The 21,772-nt window shown below is 44.1% G+C and overlaps 1 protein-coding gene across 1 annotated transcript in view; it reads left to right on the forward strand.

Annotated features, from left to right (window-relative positions):
• The window catches only part of LOC111976442 (uncharacterized), an 89,430-nt gene extending 70,896 nt beyond the window's left edge, over positions 1–18,534 (forward strand). Inside the window, exons 4-9 of the mRNA XM_024005272.2 lie at positions 68–155; positions 277–662; positions 861–1,049; positions 1,151–1,318; positions 4,787–4,918; positions 17,908–18,534. Coding sequence (XP_023861040.1) covers positions 68–155; positions 277–662; positions 861–1,049; positions 1,151–1,318; positions 4,787–4,918; positions 17,908–18,486 — 1,542 coding nt within the window. The 3' untranslated portion in view covers positions 18,487–18,534. The remainder of the gene's footprint in view (positions 1–67; positions 156–276; positions 663–860; positions 1,050–1,150; positions 1,319–4,786; positions 4,919–17,907) is intronic.
• The last annotated feature ends 3,238 nt before the right edge of the window (positions 18,535–21,772 follow it).

Genomic DNA, 21,772 nt, shown 5'->3' on the forward strand with positions numbered 1-21,772 from the left:
TCTCTCTCTCTCTCTCTCTCTCTCTCTCTCTCTCTCTCTCTCTCTCTCTCTCTCTCTCTCTCTGCAGGGTGCTCTCCGTCAGCCCAAGAACAGTTCCATGAGTAAATCTGACACCAGGTTGCATGAGATCAACCGCACGCCCTGCAACGGCAACAGTAAGTAACAATACTAACAATCAACTGCCAATAATGTGAAAACTGGTGGTACATAGCAGAGATGGAAACTATGTAACAATGACCCGATAATAAAGGTCCCCCTCCTTCTCACTCGCTCTAGGTGGGGGTAAGAACCGTCCAGCCAGTATGGACCTGCTCCTCCTCCACAGCCGTCGCTCCACGTCTGACCTCCGCCCACCCCTGGTCCGCCAGCTCCCCCAGATCCCCAACAGACCAGTGGGGAAGGGAGACCCCGAGGGGGGAGACATTCGRGGGGGCGGGGGAGACGGGGTCAGAGACCACACCTACACTGAGGTGGGAATCCGGAACTCACCCGTCCGTTGCCTTGATGATGGGCTGTATGAGGTTGTAGGGGTTCGAGAGGCAGACACGGTGCCCCCCGCTCCCCCTCCCACGTCGGCCAACACCCCGGCAACACTAAGGGCCTCACAGAGCCCCAATGGGACCCGCACCAACGTGGTCCGAAACGGGAATGGAAACGGGAATGTGCGTATTTATGCTATGAAAGCTACCCAATAGAAGTGTTGACATCAAGTCATCATCGGAGACACTTGACATTGTGAAMACCTGCCTGTAAAAATGACTGTTATTTTTGTTATTTCGCTTTTCTTTGGTTGGTCCAACGGAATAACAAGGACCTTTCACTTCTGTGTGTTTGTGTGTGTATCTATGTGTATCTGACAGGGGAAGGGCAGAGGGAACGGCAGAGGGGGTGTTAATGGCTGTAGCACTCTTGGTAGAGGAGGAGGGAAGGGGCCCAATGGTGCTAACGGTGTTAACGGATCTAGCGGCTCGCTCTTGTCCTCCCTTCCCTCCCTGGCCATTCAGGACCCAGTAACGGCAGAGTACGCCTCCATCCGGAAGGTCAAGAAGGTAAACAGTGTTTTTACAACTGCTTTCCAATGGCGCTCTGGAACATTATATGAATTTGATATGAATTTGTACTCATTTCTAATTAAATGAAATGTATTAAGGTGAACAAGGCAACGAAGAACGAGATAGGGAACACAGAGTCAGATGATCAATCAAGTGTCCAATCAAGTGTGGGAGAGTCACCCTCTGCCCCGCCCCTTCTGCTGCCCCGCAGCCAGGAGTTTCCACGGAAACAGCTGGAGCCATTCCACCTGCACGTCTTCCCGAAGGTACTTCCCCAGTAGGGCACTTATGGACAGAGATTCTGTATATATGGTGTAATTCTTCACCAGCTTGTGCAGATAGGGGCAGCAGGTAGCCTAGTGGTTAGAGCGTTGGACTAGTAACCAAAAGGTTGCAAGAGCAAATCCCCGAGCTGACAAGGTAAAAATCTGTCGTTCTGCCCCTGAACAGGCAGTTAACCCACTGTTCCAAGGCCGACATTGAAAATAAGAATTTGTTCTTACCTGACTTGCCTAGTTAAATAAAGGTTTTAAAAAATGCTGAATGGCAGCAATATTAACCTGTCAGTTGTACCATTTATCCACCAGAGGGAACTATGTCCTACAGATTGTTCTTCTTTCTACTCATTATCCAGTGGGTGAGCTCAGAGGGTATAATGTTTACTGTTCATTTTTGATTGTTTATTTCACTTGTGTTTATTATTTATTTCCCTTGCTTTGGCAATATAAACATACAGTATGTTTCCCATGCCAATAAAGCCCCTTGAATTGAGTTGAATTGAGTAGATCTCTAACGCTCCAAGTTGAAGTTTCCCCTAACCACAACTCTAGCATCAGATCACCCTAATCCCAATACTAATCTTAACCATTGGGAGGAAACATGTGAAACTGGCCTTAGATCAGTGTGTAAGGAGCAGTTCCGGCCTGATCTTGATCACTATTTCCAGCCACATGAGCACAGCCTGGAATGGCCTTACAGTATTTGTCAACATTACTAAAAGTCAGATCCTCACAGATAATGTCTAAAGGGATGACAAACTCTCAATTTTTCATTCTTTAGACTATTCTTTGTTAGACTATGTCCCACAGACATGATTCAATCTCATTGTTAAGTGTGCCCCGGGCTTGATATCATTTTCTAACCAGATAAGCCTGTTGGAAATAGTGTTTATAAACAGTCAAGGCCAATTTGGGGGCTGCACTGAAGGAGGGAAATGGAGGGACAATGATTGGATAAAGATCTATAAGTTTCTTCGGCAAGTACTAACCTTTTTTTACTTACTGTTGTCGTCTGTCTGTCGTGTGTGGTGTTGTGTGTGGTGTGTGTATTGTGGTGTGTGTGTGTGTGTGTGTGTGTGTGTGTGTGTGTGTGTGGTGTGTGGTGTGTGGTGGGTGTGTGTGTGTGTGTGTGTGGTGTGTGTTGTGTGTGTGTGTGTGTGTGTGTGTGTGTGTGTGTGTGTGTGTGTGTGTGATGATGAATGAAGGGTGAATGTAATGCGTCCGTCAAACGTTTGGATAGATTGATGTTATTGCGGTGGGTCTGTGATATTGTATATGATCTACTTATTGCCCCATGACAAAAGCAGGGGAGGGGACTGTGGATCTTGTGTCAATCCATCCATTAGTTCGTACGTTAGTCACGCGATATCTCAGACAGCACTGGACGAATTATGACGAACCTTGGGTGAATGATGCGTCTTGCCATAGAGAGCCGCATTTGAAGAATTCTAAATCATATAATCCATATTTTGATTTGTTTAGTATATATTTAGATTTGTTTTTCCGGTTACTACATGATTCCATATGTGTATTTCATATTTTTGATGTCTGCTATTTTCAATTGTAGAAAATAGTAAATAAAAGAAAAACCCTTGAATGAGTAGCTGTGCAAACTTTTGACAGTACTGATACGTATATATATATAAATACAACTGTGTGTGCATATTATGTGTCGTCACACTCTCTAGTGTGTCTTAAGGAGAACTTGTTTTTGTCTATTTAGTGTGTGTGTTTGGAGAAAGCCAGTGAGCGTGCTCTCTTGTTTGTAGTCATGTTGATGCCTATGTACTTCTGTGTGGATGTGCTCCTAGCGTGTGTGTTGTGAGTGTGTGTGTGTTTGTGTGTGTGTGTGTGTGTGTGTGTGTGTGGTGTGTGTGTGTGTGTGTGTGTGTGTGTGTGTTGTGTGTGGTGTGTGTGTGTGTGTGTGTGTGTGTGTGTGTGGTGTGTGTGTGTGAGCTGCGTCGCCTCTGCTCTGTGGAGGACATGTTGTGTGAGTGGCTAGTGAGGCTGAGGGGCCGATTAAGCAAGAGCCTGGCTGGCTGCCAATTCGTGTGTATTCTTGTGTGTGCAATCGTTTTTTAGAATATAAATTAAACCTGTAACTATGAGATTGTATTAACAAGCACAATTAACAAACTTCTCAGGAACTTTAATGAACTTTAATTGCGTTTACTAATGTTGCTCATAAAAACATTAATAAATCACTGAAACCATAAATGGTGGATATTTCAAGTTTAATATAAGTCACAGTTCTTTCAGCTAAATAAAGATTGACGTTTTTTATCACTTGAGGTGGAGAAAGATCTGACTAATCGACCAAGAGAAAATCTAATTTGATGGCAGCATCTGATTGTGGTTATGATTGCTGTCTGATTTCTGGACAGCTGTGAGCTGTGTGGGCTGTCTTCTGAGACGCACACACACACAGACACATACACACACAGACACACACAGACACACACACACACACAGACACATACACACACACATACACGTGGGCAGGATCTTTGATCTGGGGGCCATGTGTACAGTATATGAAACACAAATGATTCATTAACCATCTCAATTTCCTTCAAAACATTTTGCTCTCTCTCTATCGCCAATATTATTTTGTTGTGATCAGTTATATTTATATGAAAAATGCCAACTAGAAGGACAAGAGACACAGTAATATGGTGGAGGGGAGACTAAACCAGTTGCATACAGATTGTATGCTGTAAATGGGGAGACATTTGCTAGTACTCTAAATGTCCACTTACAAATGTGTGAACAGAGATGATTTGATCCATATGCACAATCCAAACCATTTCAACAACCATTCCTCTTTACAAACACAGTCCCTCACCGTTGTCCTATAAGACCAGTGGTGGGACGGATGTGTGTAGATAGTCACACGAGAGCCACCTGTTTGTGGACTGATACACACAAACACAAACGCACACACAAACACTCCTCCCACTCTTTGCTGTTCAGTGTGGACTGTGTTTACCTGTCCGACAAGCGTACCACTTCCTACTCCCACAAGCCTCTGGATAAACATTTACAAGAGAACACACACACTGAGTGTTTGTTTTACATGGGCATCCTGTGTCGACTGTCTATGTATCTGCAGGCCGGACCTAAAGCTGAGGTTACCTACCAGAGATAATCTACTGTGTGTGTGTTATTATGTTTGCCTGCGTGTGTGTGTATGCCAAACAGTTGTTTCATTGAGTTATTTTGCTGGAATTTATACCGGATGTTGTTAATTACAAGGCCTATACTCAACTATAAAGGAGCTGGTCAAAGCCATAACCGATTTGGGCCCTGAGTATGAGTGCTGGTCTAGGATCAGGTCCATATAATCAACTGATCCTAGATTAGCACTCCTACCATTGAGGCTCTAATAGTGAATATGGGCCTTGGCGACCAGGCTGCCAGCTGAGCCCTCACCTCTCTTCTCTGTGTGTCCACCAGGAGACGGTGTTCATGGGGAACGGGGAACAGTACATCTGGAAGCCCCCAGAGGATGATGACATCATCACCCTGCACCGAGCGCCTGCACCCCCGGGGGAGAACGGACAGGGATACATACCTACAGCCATGGAGGTGATGGATGTGACTTTGTGTGTGGGTGTGTGGAGGTGGACAAGGTATTTGTGTCAGGGCGGGATTTGTGTGTGTGCATTGCTTAGGTATATATGGTTTGTGTACAGTAAATATGTGTTAGCTTCAGACCTGGGTTCAAATAATTTTTCAGGTATTTCAATTACTTTTCAAAATACATTTCAAAACATGTATTCAGATAACCTTTCTTTGAAAAAAAGTAGTTGAATATTGGAATGTATTTGGAAATACACTTGGAAAGTATTTGAAAATACTCAAATACACTGAGTCAAATAATCTCCCATGCATTTCAATCAATAAATCTTTGTGTATGTAGCACATCTACAGAGGATGCATTTCAAAGTGCTGAAAGAAATAAAAGAATAGAAGGCAAACACACGTTTTCTATACAAATAACAAATGAAGATAGACAAGAATACAATAAAGAGACAAATGTATTCTATTTATATAGAATGAGATGAAATAAATAAATAGTTGTGTTTGTTGTACGTAGCTTATGCCTACCCATACCATAACCCCACCACCACCATGGGGCACTCTGTTCACAATGTTGACCTCAGCAAATCGCTCGCCCACATGACACCATACATGTGGTCTGCGGTTGTGAGGCCGGTTGGACGTACTGCCAAATTCTCTAAAACGACGTTGGAGGCGGCTTATGGTGGAGAAATTAACATTAAGTTCTTTGGCAACAGCTCTGGTGGACGTTCCTGCAGGCAGCATGCCGATTGCACGCTCCCTCAAAACTTGAGACATCTGTGGCATTGTGTTGTGTGACAAAACTGCACATTTTAGAGGGGCCTTTTATTGTCCCCAGTACAAGGTGCACATGTGTAATGATCATGCTGTTTAATCAGCTTCTTGATATGCCACACCTGTCAGGTAGATTATCTTGGCAAAGTAGAAATGCACACTAACAGGGATGTAAACAAATTTGTGCAAAACAATTGAGAGAAATATGCTTGTTGTGCATGTAGAACATTTCTGGGATCTTTTATTTCAGCTCATGAAACATTGGACCAACACTTTACATGTTGCGTTTATATTTTTGTTCAGTGTAAAAGCATGGCTAAAAATATCTATCTTAAGGTCTTTCTTAAAAATGTCTACAGTTTCTGAGGCCCTCAGATTCTCTGGCAGGCTATTCCAAAAGCCAAGACGATAGTGACTGACCAAATGTTTTGGTTTTGACCTTTAGAACCACTAAAAGACCAGAGGGACACACACATACAAGGTCTGAGAGACCGACCGGGCAAATATACTCAAATACACAGAAAACATGTATTTAAATAACAAATACTCAAATACACATGTATTTGAACCCAGGTCTGGTTAGCTTTATGTGTGAATTGTGACATAGGGGGTCATGTTTACTAAGAGAGCTCCTCTTTGATTGGCCGTGCCGTCATAACACAGACAACCTTTGACGTCCATGTCTTCCTGAGTCAAACTGGGTCAGGGGCCTGGTCTGTGGTTAAACTGCAGGGTCGGGTTACAGCCATGTGGAACCCCAATATGGTGGTCGACCCATAACCCATAACCTTTACACCCTGACCCTTAGCTCTAACATATCAGTCAAACTATAGGACCAAGTGACACCCCATTACTCATGTAGTGCACTACTTCTGGCCAGTTCCACTTTTCGCTTGGTTCCAGACCAGAAGTAATTGGAATGATTGACATGAGGAGTTATGGGATACTTGGGAGGGTCTCTTGAAATGAGACAGTCTGGAGTCAGGAGGGTAAAGCAACCCCTCCCTCCCTCCCTATCTCTTTCTCTCTCAATTCAATTCAATTTAAGGGTTTTATTGGCAGGAGAAACATATGTTTACATTGCCAAAGCAAGTGAAATAGATAATAAACAAAAGTGAAATAAACAATAAAAATTAACAGTAAACATTAAAAGTTACAAAATAATAAAGACATTTAAATTGTCATATTATGTCTATATACAGTGTTGTAATGATGTGCAAATAGTTAAGGTACAAAATAGAAAATAATTAAACATAAATATGGGTTGTATTTACAATGGTGTTTGTTCTTCCTTGTTGCCCTTTTCTTGTGGCAACAGGTCACAAATCTTGCTGCTGTGATGGACACAGTGGTATTTCACCCAATAGATATGAGAGTTTATCAAAATGTGTGTTTTTTTTCAAATTCTTTGTGGGTCTGTGTAATCTGAGGGAAATATGTGTCTCTAAATTGTCAWACATTTGGCAGGAGCTTAGGAAGTGCATCTCAGTTTCCATCTCATTTTGTGGGCATTGTGCACATAGCCTGTCTTCTCTTGAGAGACAGGTCTGCCTATGGCGGCCTTTCTCAATAGCAAGGCTATGCTCACTGAGTCTGTACTGCCTCATTTAGGTGTCCAGTTGAGCTTATTTTTAAGTAATTGTAGTGTGTGCAGTACTCTTTATATGTTGTACCAATTGAGAACTTTGGTCTAATTCCCTTAGATCTGGATATTTTCTGCAACATCATTATTTTAGTATTTTTGGTGTTTACTGCCAGGGCCCGGGTCTGGCAGTACTGTTCTAGCAGGTCCAGGCTCTACTGTAGGCCATGTGCTGAGGGTGAAAGCAGGCACAGGTCATCTGTGAAGATGCGCATGCATTTAACCTATGATTTGTGGAGACTAACAYCAGGGGCTGAGGATTTTTCTAAAATGGCCAGTTCGTTGATGTAAATATTGAAGCACGCAGGGCATAGATTGCAACCCTGGCAAAGGCCCCACTCCTGGTTAAATAATTCTGTTGTTTTCTTGCCAATTTTGATGCTACACGTATTTATTTAATTATGTCATATGTTTTACCCCTAACACCACTTTMAATAACTTGTGAACAATCCTGTATGCCAAATAGTATCAAATTATTTTTGGAAGTCAATAAAGATAGCATAAATGTTGGTATTATTTTGGTGGACATGTTTATCTATCAGGGTGTTTAGGGTGTAAATACGATCGGTTGTGCTATGTTTTGGTATAAATCCACTTTGGCTTTTACCCAAGACATTGTGCTTATTAAGGAAGTTTAGAACTCTTACATTTATACTATAGAAAACCTTCCCCAGGTTACCATTCACACAAATGCCTCTGTAATTGTTTGGATTAAATTTGTCTCCTTCCTTAAAGATTGGGGTTATGAGTCCTCGGTTCCAGATGTCAGGGAAATAACCTACACTCAGGCTCAAATTTTACAGTTTTAATGTAGCCCATTTACATTTTGCACCAGTGAATATGAGCATCTCATTTAGGATACCATCTGATCCGCATCCTTTTTAAAATTTGAGGGCATGAAGTTTGTTATAATAATTGGGAAGTCTATGGATTTCGATTTTCCTTCATAGCTTTTGTCAATCCATTCAACCTCTCATGAATGTGGCATTGTTCTGCATTTGCATACATTTAGTTTTAAAATGGGTTGTCCATATGTCACCATTTTGTATCGCTAATTCCTCTTGTTTAGATTTCTTGGGGGGTTTTTCAACCTTTGCCAGAAGTGGTTTGTGTTTATGGACTCCTCAATTAGTGTCAGTTGCTTGCTGTTGTACTGGGCTCTTTTGGTTCTAAGTGTACGTTTATATAGCTTTAATGAAGGAGTAATTCACCATTATTTGGGTCTTTGTGCTTTTGATTTAATACTGTTCTTCTGTTGTCATCTGTAGTTTTTTTAATTCGTTTTTTTGTCCATTTCAGTTGTGCTTCTTTTGCTGTTTGCCTGAATATATTGTTGATGGTTTTTAAGGCTAGATTGTTGCCTTCTTTACTGTAAGTGGATGTGGTATCCAGAAAGTTTATGGTTATTGGTTGCTTTCTGGTATTCATCTGTCCTGGTTTGGGCCCATCTGTATGAATTTCTGATGTTGTTGTCAAGGCTCAGGAGAAGACCCAGATGCAGACAGTTTCGAAGTAACAAAAGTTTATTTCAAAAACAGTGGGGCAGGCAAACAACAGGTCAAGGGCAGGCAGAGGTCAGTAGTCCAGAGCAGAGTCTGTAGGTACAGAACGGCAGGCAGGCTCAGGGTCAGGGCAGGCAGAATGGTCAAAAACCAGGAAAGCTAGAAAACAGGAACTAGAGACAGATAGGAGCATGGGAAAAAACACTGGTAGGCTTGACAAAACAAAACCAACTGGCAACAGACAAACAGAGAACACAGGTATAAGTACACAGGGGATAATGGGGAAGATGGGTGACACCTGGAGGGGGGTGGAGACAAACACAAAGACAGGTGAAACAGATCAGGGTGTGACAGTTACACAGCTTACTGGGCTGTGAATGTGTCTCTCTCTCCACCCACACTGACCGAATGTTGATTTGCTGTTTGTCTGCCGTTCGTTCAGCAYGGTGTGTTTTAGGGACCACCCGCTATATATATAATCAGTTTGAAAACTATGGCTGGCACTGTGTTCAGAGGTCCTATGTACTCTCGGCCAGCAAACGCTGCCGTTGTGTCCGTGTCTTAAGGGAGTGACCAGTGGTCTGGGGATTGTTAGTTTGTGTCCGTGTCTTAAGGGAGTGACCAGTGGTCTGGGGATTGTTAGTTTTGTGTCCGTGTCTTAAGGAGTGACCAGTGGTCTGGGGATTGTTAGTTTTGTTGTCCGTGTCTTAAGGGAGTGACCAGTGGTCTGGGGTGGTAGTTTGTGTCCGTGTCTTAAGGGAGTGACCAGTGGTCTGGGAGGTGGTTAGTTTGTGTCCGTGTCTTAAGGAGTGACCAGTGGTCTGGGGGGTGGTTATGTTTGTGTCCGTGTCTTTAAGGGGATGTGACCAGTGGTCTGGGATTGTTAGTTTTGTGTTGCCTGTTTAGCTTCAGGGTGGGTTCAGGATTAAACTCGGAGGGCCCCGTTCTTCCATGTTCACCTAACATAGACAGGTTCTAACTGACTTAAACTCTTTTTCTGAATGGTAACATAGGTCATCTGCAAATGTCCCCCAGGGAGTCCGTATTGCACGTTTTTTCCATTATCTTCCAGATCGTTTTAATTTCCTTCTTTTAGGTTTCCACATACAGTATATAGACTTTATTGACATTTAACATCCCTTGCCTCTTGAAACTGAATGTAACAGGAAGACACTGAGTCATCCTCTGTCCTAAACATAGTGTACAGGATGTTATGAGGAAAGTGCAGCAGGAGCAAGCTACTTGTGACCAAGCTGTAGTTTAGCTCCCGAGTCAGGAAGAAGCAGCTGCTGAGCTGGTTAACTCCTGTCTCTGGGTATAAGACAGGGTTGAGCCACTGCCTCCTGTTGCTGTGTGGCTGTGAGCAGAGTTTAAAGGGCTTCTCTTCCCTCTTTCTCCCTCAATCACTAAATCTTTCACTGTCTTTGTCTTCTACTGTTTGTCTCTGTTCTTCCCTTTCTCTCGTCTTCCCCTTAATTCCTCTTTCATGTATTGTTTTTTTGTGTAGTTTGAATATGTTAGCTATAAAATCATCTATGAAACAAAATGAACAGTTATTAATCCCTCTTTCTCTTAATAATGTTCTTGTTCACTCTGAGTTCTCTCTGTTGTTCAGACACACCTAGTATACTCTGGAGTGTGTCAGTTGAATTTCCACCACTACCCTCCCACTCCTCCTTCTCCTCTCGCTCTCCATCCTCCTAGTCTCCTCTCGCTCCTCCACTCCTCCTTCTCCTCTCGCTCCTCCACTCCTCCTTCTCCTCTCGCTCCTCCACTCCTCCTTCTCCTCTCGCTCCTCCACTCCTCTACTTGCCTTTGGTAGGCGCTGGCCTGCTCTCAACCAATCAGATCTCCCAAACTGGGTCTTACCCCCTAACATACATAATGCAGACAAAACATTCTGAAACTCACTACGTATTTTCTGATATCCACAAAATAACAGAAATACGATATTTAAGATATCTCAAAATTCATTTTGGTGCCAAGTTAATAGTTCTGTCACACACAGAGAGCAGACATATGAACAGTATCTTAAAGACAAGGAGAAGAGTAGGAGGAGAATTAAAAATATATTTAAAAATACCGTACAAGCTTCCTCAACAACTGAAGTTCTGAAACCCCCATCATCTTGTGACTTCCTTCCTCTGCTGAAAACGCTGCAGAGCGCACGCGCATGCACACATTCACACACACAAACATACACACACAGAATGACTGCACAGAGCCCACACACAGCGCATGGTAGGGTCTTTGTTTATCAAAAAAGATCACCACAGATTTGTGGGGGCAGGGTATATACGTGTGGCTCGAAGTCTGTCAGGAAGAGAGAGAGATAGAGAAAGACAGTGAGAGAGAGACGAGAGAGAGATTTCATGTTGAATCTTTTGAAAAGAGGAACTCTTTTTGTTAATCTTCTCTTGTATGAGGTTTTTCAGAGTATAAAATATATACAGTGCATTGGGAAAGTATTCAGACCCCTTCACTTTTTCCACATTTTGTTACGTTACAACCTTATTCTAAAATGTATTAAATAGTGTTTTACCCCTCATCAATCTACACACAATACCCTGTAATGACAAGGGAAAAACAGGTTTTTAGAAATGTTTGCAAATGTATTTAAAATAAAATGAAATATCACATTTACCTAAGTATTCAGACCCTTTACACAGTACTTTGTTGAAGCACCATTGGCAGCGATTACAGCCTCAAGTATTCTTGGGTATGACGTTACAAGCTTGGCACACCTGTATTTGGGGGAGTTTCTCCCATTCTTCTCTGCAGATCCTCTCAAGCTCTGTCAGTTGGAAGGGGAGCGTCGCTGTACAGCTATTTTCAGGTCTCTCCAGAGATGTTCGATCAGGTTCAAGTCCGGGCTCTAGCTGGGCCACTCAAGGACATTCAGAGACTTGTCCCGAAGCCACTCTTGTGTTGTCTTGGCTGTGTGCTTAGGTTCGTTGTCCTGTTGGAAGGTGAACCTTCGCCCCAGTCTGAAGTCCTGAGCGCACTGGAGCAGGTTTATATCAAGGATCTCTTTATACTTTGCTCTTTATACTCCTTGATCCTGACTAGTCTCCCAGACGCTGCCGCTGAAAAACATTCCCACAGCATGATGCTGCCACCACCATGCTTCACCGGATTACCAGGACGTGTACTCCGAGCATACGCTGACTGACTGGCAAGTGTCTCCACTGACATTTTCAACCTGTCCCTGACCGAGTCTGTAATACCAACATGTTTCAAGCAGACCAGCATAGTACCTGTGCCCAAGTACACCAAGGTAACCTGCCTAAATGACTACCGACCCATAGCACTCACGTCTGTAACCATGAAGTGCTTTGAAAGGCTGGTCATGGCTCATATCAACACCATTATCCCAGAAACCCTAGACCCACCCCAATTTGCATACCGCCCCAACAGATACACAGATGATGCAATCTCTATTGCACTCCACACTGCCCTTTCACACCTGGACAAAAGAAACACCTACGTGAGAATGCTGTTCATTGACTACAGCTCAGTGTTCAACACAATAGTGCCCTCAAAGCTCTTCACTAAGCTAAGGACCCTGGGACTCAACACCTCCCTCTGCAACTGGATCCTGGACTTCCTGACGGGCCGCCCCCCAGGTGGCAAGGGTAGGTAACAACACATCTGCTCTGTCAGAGTGACCATCGGGTCCTTGGTCACCTCCCTGACCAAGGCTCTTCTCCCCTGATTGCTCAGTTTGGCCGGGCGGCCAGCTCTAGGAAGAGTCTTGGTGGTTCCAAACTTCTTCCATTTAAGAATGTTGGAGGCCACTGTGTTCTTGGGGACCTTCAGTGCTGCAGAAATGTTTTGGTACCCTTCCGCAGATCTGTGCCTCGACACAATCCTGTCTCGGAGCTCTACAGACAATTACTTTGACCTCATGGCTTGGGTTTTGCTCTGACATCCACTGTCATCTGTGAGACCTTATATAGACAGGTGTGTGCCTTTCCAAATCATGTACAATCATTTGAATTTACAACAGGTGGACTCCAATCAAGTTGTAGAAACATCTCAAGGATGATCAATGGAAACAGGATGCACCTGAGCTCAATTTCGAGTCTCATAGCAAAGGGTTTGAATATTTATGTAAATAATGTATTTCTGATTTTGGTGTTTTTATACATTTGCAAACATTTCTAAAAACCTGTTTTTGTTTTGTCATTATGGGGTATTGTGTGTAGATTGATGAGGGAAAATAATTACTTAATCCATTTTAAGTACAGACCACCCCTCATCTCTGTCAAACGCTCCCTAAAACACTTCAGSAAGCAGGCCTTTCTAATCGACCTGGCCCGGGTATCCTGGAAGGATATTGACCGCATTCCGTCAGTAGAGGATGCCTGGTTATTCTTTAAAAGTGCTTTCCTCACCATCTTAAATAAGCATGCCCCATTCCAAAAATATTGAAACAGGAACAGATATAGCCCTTGGTTCACTCCAGACCTGACTGCCGTTGATCAGCACAAAAACATTATGTGGCGTACTGCATTAGCATCGAATAGCCCCCCGCGATATGCAACATTTCAGGGAAGTTAGGAACCAATGTACACAGGCAGTTAGGAAAGCTAAGGCTAGATTTTTCAAACAGAAATTTGCATCCTGTAGCAGAAACTCCAAAAAGTTCTGGGACACTGTAAAGTCCATGGAGAATAAGAGCACCTCCTCCCAGCTGCCCACTGCACTGAGGATATGAAACACTGTCACCACCGATAAATCCGCGATAATTGAGATTTCAATAAGCATTTTTCTACGGCTGGCCATGCTTTCCACCTGGCTACCCCTACCCCAGTAAATAGCCCTGCACCCCCCACAGCAACTCGCCCAAGCCTCCCCCATTTCTCCTCCACCCAAATCCAGACAGCTGATGTTCTGAAAGAGCTGCAAAATGACCCTCTCTTTCTAAAATGATCTGCCGAAATTGTTGCAACCCCTATTACTAGCCTGTTCAACCTCTCTTTCGTGTCGTCTGAGATCCCCAAAGATTGGAAAGCTGCCGCGGTCATCCCCCTCTTCAAAGGGGGAGACACTCTAGACCCAAACTGTTATAGACCTATACCCATCCTGCCCTGCCTTTCTAAAATTTTCGAAAGCCAAGTTAACAAACAGATCACCGACCATTTCGAATCCCACCGTAACTTCTCCGCTATGCAATCTGGTTTCAGAGCTGGCAATGGGTGCACGTCAGCCACGCTCAAGGTCCTAAACGATATCATAACCGCCATCGATAAGAGACAATACTGTGCAGCTGTATTCATCGACCTGACCAAGGCTTTCGACTCTGTCAATCACCACATTCTTATCGGCAGACTCAACAGCCTTGGTTTCTCAAATGACTGCCTCACCTGGTTCACCAACTACTTCTCAGACAGAGTTCAGTATGTCAAATGTTAGGGCCTGTTGTCTGGACCTCTGGCAGTCTCTATGGGGGTGCCACAGGGTTCAATCCTCGGGCCAACTCTTTTCTTTGTATACATCAATGATGTCGCTCTTGCTGCTGGTGATTTTCTGCTCCACCTCTACACAGACGACACCATTCTGTATACTTCTTGCCCTTCTTTGGACACTGTGTTAACTAAGCTCCAGACGAGCTTCAATGCCATATAACTCTCCTTCTGTGGCCTCCAACTGCTCTTAAATGCAAGTAAAACTAAATGCATGCTCTTCAACCGATCGCTGCCCACACCTGCCCGCCCGTCCAGCATCACTACTGTGGATGGTTCTGACTTAGAAAATGTGGACAACTACAAATACCTATGTGTCTGGTTAGACTGTAAACTCTCCTTCCAGACTCACATTAAGCATCTCCAATCCAAAATGAAATCTAGAATCGGCTTCCTATTTCGCAACAAAGCATCCTTCACTCATGCTGCCAAACATACACTCGTAAACTGACTATCCTACCGATCGTTGACTTCGGCGATGTTATTTACAAAATAGCCTCCAACACTCTACTCAGCGAATTGGATGCAGTCTATCACAGTGCCATCCGTTTTGTCACCAAAGCCCCATATACTACCCACCACTGAGACCTATACGCTCTTGTTGGCTGGCCCTCGCTTCATATTCATCGCCAAACCCACTGGCTCCAGGTCATTTTTAAGTCTTTGCTAGGTAAAGCCCCGCCTTATCTCAGCTCACTGTTCACCAGAGCAGCACCCACACTTGGCATGCGCTCCAGCAGGTATTTTTCACTGGTCACCCCCAAAGCCAATTCCTCGTTCGGCCGCTTTTCCTTCCAGTTCTCTTTTGCCAATGACTGTAACGAACTGCAAAAATCACTGAAGCTGGAGACTCATATCTCCCTCACTAGCTTTAAGCACCAGCTGTCAGAGCAGCTCACAGATTACTGCACCTGTACATAGCCCATCTGTAATTAGCCCATCCAAGTACCTCATCCCCATACTGTTAATAATTTATTTTATTTTGCACCTTTGCACCTCAGTATCTCTACTTGCACACTCATCTTCTGCACATCTATCACTCTAGTGTTTAATTGCTATATTGTAATTATTTTGCCACTATGGCCTATTTATTGCTTTACTTCCCTTATCCTACCTTAGTTGCACATACTGTATATAGACTTTTTCTATTGTATTATTGACTGTATGTTTGTTTATTCCATGTGCAACTCTATGTTGTTGTTTGTGTCGCACTGCTTTGCTTTATCTTGGCCAGGTTGCAGTTGTAAATGAGAACTTGTTCTCAACTAGCCTACCTGGTTAAGTAAAGGTGAATTAAACAATAAAATAAAAATAAAATGAATAAGGATGCAACGTAACAAAATGTGGAAAAGGTCAAGAGGTCTGAATACTTTCCGAATGCACTGTATACTCAATTCAACACTTGTATTCTACATGTGAAACGTACAGCAGGCCTGGTGCCTTTGATGATATGGTGAGGTTTTATTGCCCTCGTGACTGTCTGTCTGTGTGTCAGCCTGCACCTAAAGTATGCAAGGCCTGTGTGTGTGTGTGTTGACACTACTTGCACAGTGCAGTAACCTGACCCATTTTTCCCAGGCAGGATAAGCTAGAGTAAACTGTGTTATCAGCCTGCTGTGTGCTGTGGCTGGGTTGAGTGGCAGAGTTACCTAACCACAGGATAAACCAGTTACATTTCACCACAGTCAGCCCGGACAAGTAGTGGAGAAAATAGAATGGTGTGTGTCAGGGATCTGGATGCCAGCCAAAACTCTAAAACATGCTTCTCAGTGAGTGGGTGTGAGTAGAGTGAGTGAGTGAGTGAGTGGGTGTGTGTGTGAGTGTGAGTTGAGATGAGTGAGTGAGTGTAGTGAGTGAGTGAGTGAGTGAGTGAGTGAGTGAGTGAGTGAGTGAGTGAGTGAGTGAGTGAGTTGAGTGAGTGTGAGTGAGTGAGAGTGTGAGTGAGTGAGAGTTTGATTGTGAGTGAGTGAGTGAGTGAGTGAGTGACTGAGTGAGTGAGTGAGTGAGTGAGTGAGTGAGTGAGTGAGTGAGTGAGTGAGTGAGTGAGTGAGTGTAACTACTTAAGTCTTTAACATTTTCACAACCAAATGGCATGTGTAGAACCTTGCAGAGGCATTTCATTTAACTGACGTTGTGACCTCCATGGCATTCCTGTGTCATAGTTTTATTAGGAGAGAGGTGTCCCAAAGGATTTTGTGATACGGTCATGGGTGTCTTCCATGTTCACACCCGGACTGGCACCTCTGCTCTACTGCTATTGAGAAATGCTTGCTGAGCAATCAGCTCTCTCTCTCTTTACCTATCGTTCTCCATATCTCTCTCTTTATCTATCGTTCTCCATATCTCTCTCTTTACCTATCGTTCTCCATATCTCTCTCATTCTCTAGCTCTCTCCGACCCCAAGGGATTTTCATACAGTGTTAAACTTTTGGCATGGGCCTGTCTACAGAGTACAGTGCATTTGGAAAGTACTCAGACCCCTCACTTTTTCCACATTGTGTTACGTTACAGCCTTATTCTAAAATGGATTCCATACTTTTTTAGCTCATCTATCTACACACAATACCCCATAATAACATGTGTGCAAATTTATTACAAATAAGAACCAGAAATACTTTATTTACTTAAGTATTCAGACCCTTTGCTATGAGACTCGAAATTTACATCAGGTGAATCCTGTTTCAATTGATCAAACCTGGCACCATCCCTACAGGGAAGCATGGTGATGGCAGCATCATGCTGTGGGGATGTTTTTCAGCAGCAGCGTCTGTGAGAATAGTCAGGATCGAGGGAAAGATGAACGGAGCAAAGTACAGAGAGATCCTTGATGAAAACCTTCTATAGAGAGCTCAGGACCTCAGACTGGAGCGAAGGTTCACCTTCCAACAGGACAATGACCCTAAGCACACAGCCAAGACAACACAAGAGGGGCTTCGGGACAAATCTCTTGAGTGGCCCAGCCAGAGCACGGACTTGAACCCAATCGAACATCTCTGGATAGACCTGAAAATAGCTGTGCAGCGATGCTCCCCATCCAACCTGAAAGAGCTTGAGAGGATCTGCAGAGAAGAATGGGAAAAACTCCCAAAATACAGGTGTGCCAACCTTGTAGCGTCATACCCAAGAAGACTCGAGGCTGTAATCGCTGCCAAAGGTGCTTCAACAAAGCACTGAGTAAAGGTTCTGAATACTTATGTAAATGTGATAGTTCAGTTTTTTTATATATACATTTGCTTTGTCATTATGGGGGTATTGTGTGTAGATTGTGTGTAGATCGATTAGGAACACAACAATTTAGTCCATTTTAGAATAAGGCTGTAACGTACCAAAATGTGGAAAATTCAAGGGGTCTGAATACTTTCCGAATACACTGCATGTATAATAAAAAAAGACAATTTAGGACATTAAATTACAAAACTTCTTAAGTAAATCATTGTGGTCGGTCATATTGTCCTTTATTTCCATGTACTGTAAGTGAGACTGTATAAGCTGTGTTATAGCCTTCTCCCTGTTGAACAAGTCTGCATGTGTAAGATGTGTGTAGCCACAACTTCAACAGTTGTACTCTATGTGATAGCTAAGTGTCTCTCCCTCTCTCATCTTCAGATCACAGACACCTACTCCACCGTGTGTAAACCACAGAAGAAGAAACCTTCCCCAGACCACAGCGCAGCCAAGACCCTCCCCCGCAACCACTGCCCTGGGGGGAAGAATGGAGGAGGTAGGGGAGGAGGAGCAGGAGGGAATGAGGGAGGGAACGGGGCGTGGGGTGGCGGTCGGGAGATCCCGGGTGGCCAGGCCCGATCCCATGAGGAGCCCTGCTACGAGCCCGTCGGCGACAAGTCCTGGCCCACCTGTGTGGTGGCCGAGTCGGACCCGGCGTACGCCACTATCGACTCCCACCGGAAACGTGAGTGGGCAGGAACCAATAACGGTGCGCTGGGGGCGAACGCTACACTAAAGCCCAGGAAGAAGCCTCCTCAGCAGGGAGCATCGTCTCCAGAGGCCCCATGTCCCCAGGAACCTCCAGCATGCCCCCCGGCCCCTCCATCTAGGGCCTTGCCTGGGGGGGAGAACTTCTATGAGACCATCAGCGATGTGAAACAGGGGGCCAACAGTGCCAGCACCACCACCATCTTCACCTTCAACGACGGGGGATGGAAGATGTATGTCACTGGCCTGTAGCTGAGAGACACTGGCTCACACACACACACACACACACACCACACACACACACACACACACACACACACACACACACACACACACACACACACACACACACACACACACCACACACACACACACACACACACAAACACACACACACACCACACACACAAGTTTTAGAAACTTCAGAGTGTTTTCTATCCAATAATATGCATATATTAGCAACTGGGACTGAGGAGCAGGCAGTTTACTATGGGCACCTCTGTGCACCTCATCCAAGCTACTCAATACTGCCCCTGCAGCCATAAGAAGTGAAATATATTGCTAGAATTCACCTTGTCTATAGAGATTTACACCAGGGTAAGCCTACACGAAACACACGAAACACAGCCCTTATTTGAAGTGTTTCTAAAAACTCATGGAACCATTCCCCTGTTTGACCTCTAGGTGTTAAGGGTATTATGACTCGTACTGTGATACTCCATAGCAGGGTTCCCCAAACTCGTTTCTGGGGCCCCATTGGATGCACGATTAGTTTTTTGCCGTTTCACTACACAGCTGATTCAAATAACCAACTCATCATCAAGCTTTGATTATTTGAATCAGCTGTGTAGTGCTAAGGCAAAAACCAAAAAACGCACCCAGGGGGTCCCCAGGACCGACTTTGGGGAAACATGCTCTTTACCAATGAGTGAAATCAAGCAGCAAATGTTATGCATTCTAACAGTATCTCAACCCAGGGTCAGGCACCAGACCCAACCAGTGGTGGGAACGGTTCAGACTGTGGAAGCCCATATAGGGGTTCCAGGACAGTTGAACCTTGGATAGGAGCCCAGGTCATTTATCAGACACTCTTGTACACAGTAGAGCAACTTACAGCAGTGAGTACATACATTTTCTTACTGGTCCCCCATGGGAATTGAACCCACAACCCTGGCATTGCAAACCCCATGCTCTTCCAACTGAGCCACACAGAAAAACCTTAGGGGTTTCCCCTCATTTACACCACTGGACTCAACAGAACCCTATCCACCCTGCATCTCTGAGCTTTACCGCAGAGCCAGTCTGGCTAACCCAGTCTGGACTGCACCCTCTCAGCCAGACTCAAACAGGTCCCAACCAGACCAGACTGAGCATCATGTTATGAACTGGATGACAGTGTCACTGTTCACCTTACCTTACCATTTGTGTGACATTTTACATATAGATTTATTTTTGTATAAATATGGTACCGTTAATAAAGCATGGCTTGTGTACAGAGCGACACACAATCCCCCAAAATAACATAACACACAATAACAGACACACACACACACTGTACGCAAACATTGTTGTGTATGAAAACACACATTCTCACAAAGATGACAGAGAGAAGAAGTGTGTAGACTCCAGGATGGCTTCACTTCTAAGTTCCAACCCCCTGATGACATTACTGATGATGTCACTGGTGGTAAAAAGGGTTTGACTATATTACTGATTTTAACAAGTTTAAATCCAAGCCTCAGAGACTTATGGAAGGATTAAACACAAACACATACAGACACACACACAGACACAGACACAGACACAGACACACAGACACACACACACACACACACACACACACACACACACACACACACACACACACACACACACACACACACACACACACACATACCTTGTGCTGGGAATTATGTAATAGAAGCAGATGGGAGTCTGGGAGATTGGCTGTGATTAGCTCTCCTTAAGCAAACATATCAAACAGGTCCTCTCTCTGTTGCCGGGCAGGGCAGATATGGTTTGACTTTGAGCGAAAAATCTGACATGTAGCCTCGGTCTATACAGTACGTGTACGTTAACATGCTCTGACCTGGAGGAGGTGATCGTGGCTCCAAACCAACACTCTCCTGTACACTCTTTACTCCTTGGTATTCAAGGTAGAAGTTGCCCCTAACCACAGATACACACACGGAAGATGTCTTGTAACTGGAAGGGTCTTTGTATGAAGGAGTCATAGAGCAATCACTCACTATACATCTGAAGTACATGCATCAGAGTTATATGCTGGGAGATCTTGACCAACTTTCTGACTCTGATATTCATCTTGTAGAGTTGTATTGAGCTCAGCCGGTTGATAGGGCAGGGTAAAATGGCCTTGTTCTTGTTGTCAGTGGTGACACAGTTCAAGCGAAGCAGTGGTCCGCCTCAGGTTGCCTCACACTGTTAATTCCATCCAGAACCACTGAGCTTTAACCACAGTGACTGACCACAGAGCAACAACTGACACACTTATAGGGACAGTTTGACCCGACACCTAAGTCTTCCCTTTTCACATCTCAAAAGTGGTCTAATGTCGAGTGGAATCCAAATAGTCTTATTCTCAAATGAATGGGGGTGATTGGCACCATCTAAGTAACATTTTGGGGTGAGCTGTCATAAAGAGTACTGATTTGGCTATACTTTAGTCAGATTAAATTTATTGTAAGTTGTTATTCACGTTCTTTGTTTTCAAAACTCCTGGAGCTTAAAATAATGTTATTTGCATGGCAAAACACACACACACAATCTTGGCAGAGATACACAGGGCAAAGCCAACGGGTCAGGGACACGGCGTGGGCTGGGTAGATCTTTCTCTGAAGGAGAAAGGCAACCGATTTCACAATCTCTGCCCAGGACCTCTGGGGCGTTGCTAACATTTTATTTTATGGCCAAGGTAATGGAGTCTTGGAGAGTTGTAGGGCTATTGGCGGTTTCGTGGAGTTACTGCAGTGAAGGCCGTTTGTGTAGCAGGGTCCTGATTCGCTTCACAGGCTGAAGTCAATGCCAGGACTCTACTGCTGCACTCTGGGCCGCAGTCTGTCTGTCGGTTGGAACAACCATTGAGGGGTTGGAATCCAAAGAAAATATAGTGTTGGGCATAAAATGACCAGTGAGCGTCTTTTGCCTGTGCTGAAAGTTCTGTTCTATTGTAAACAAGCTCTTTCCCATGTAGCTCTTGGGGGAAATGAACTTAAGAAGAAAAACAGTGACATTAGGGTTTAATAAAGGGGTGTTTTCAAGTCAAAATGTAAAGAGGGACACAAACTGCTCAGGGACAGAGAGGTATATGAGGGATGAATAACAGCAGTATGTGTTAGGCCATCTAACGTTAGGAGAGCGCGTGGAAGATGTAGTTCTATAAGATGTATAGGTGTGTATAGGTTTACTATGAAATACATCTTATGAAATGCATTCTGTATTTTCTTAATGCAGTTTATGTAAAAAGAAATGTTTACCTATTGTGTTTAAATAGCTTATGCCACTGCCATGGAGACGCTAC

The sequence above is a fragment of the Salvelinus sp. IW2-2015 genome, linkage group LG17 (genome assembly GCF_002910315.2).
Source record: "Salvelinus sp. IW2-2015 linkage group LG17, ASM291031v2, whole genome shotgun sequence".
In the NCBI taxonomy this organism is placed as follows: Eukaryota; Metazoa; Chordata; class Actinopteri; order Salmoniformes; family Salmonidae; genus Salvelinus; species Salvelinus sp. IW2-2015.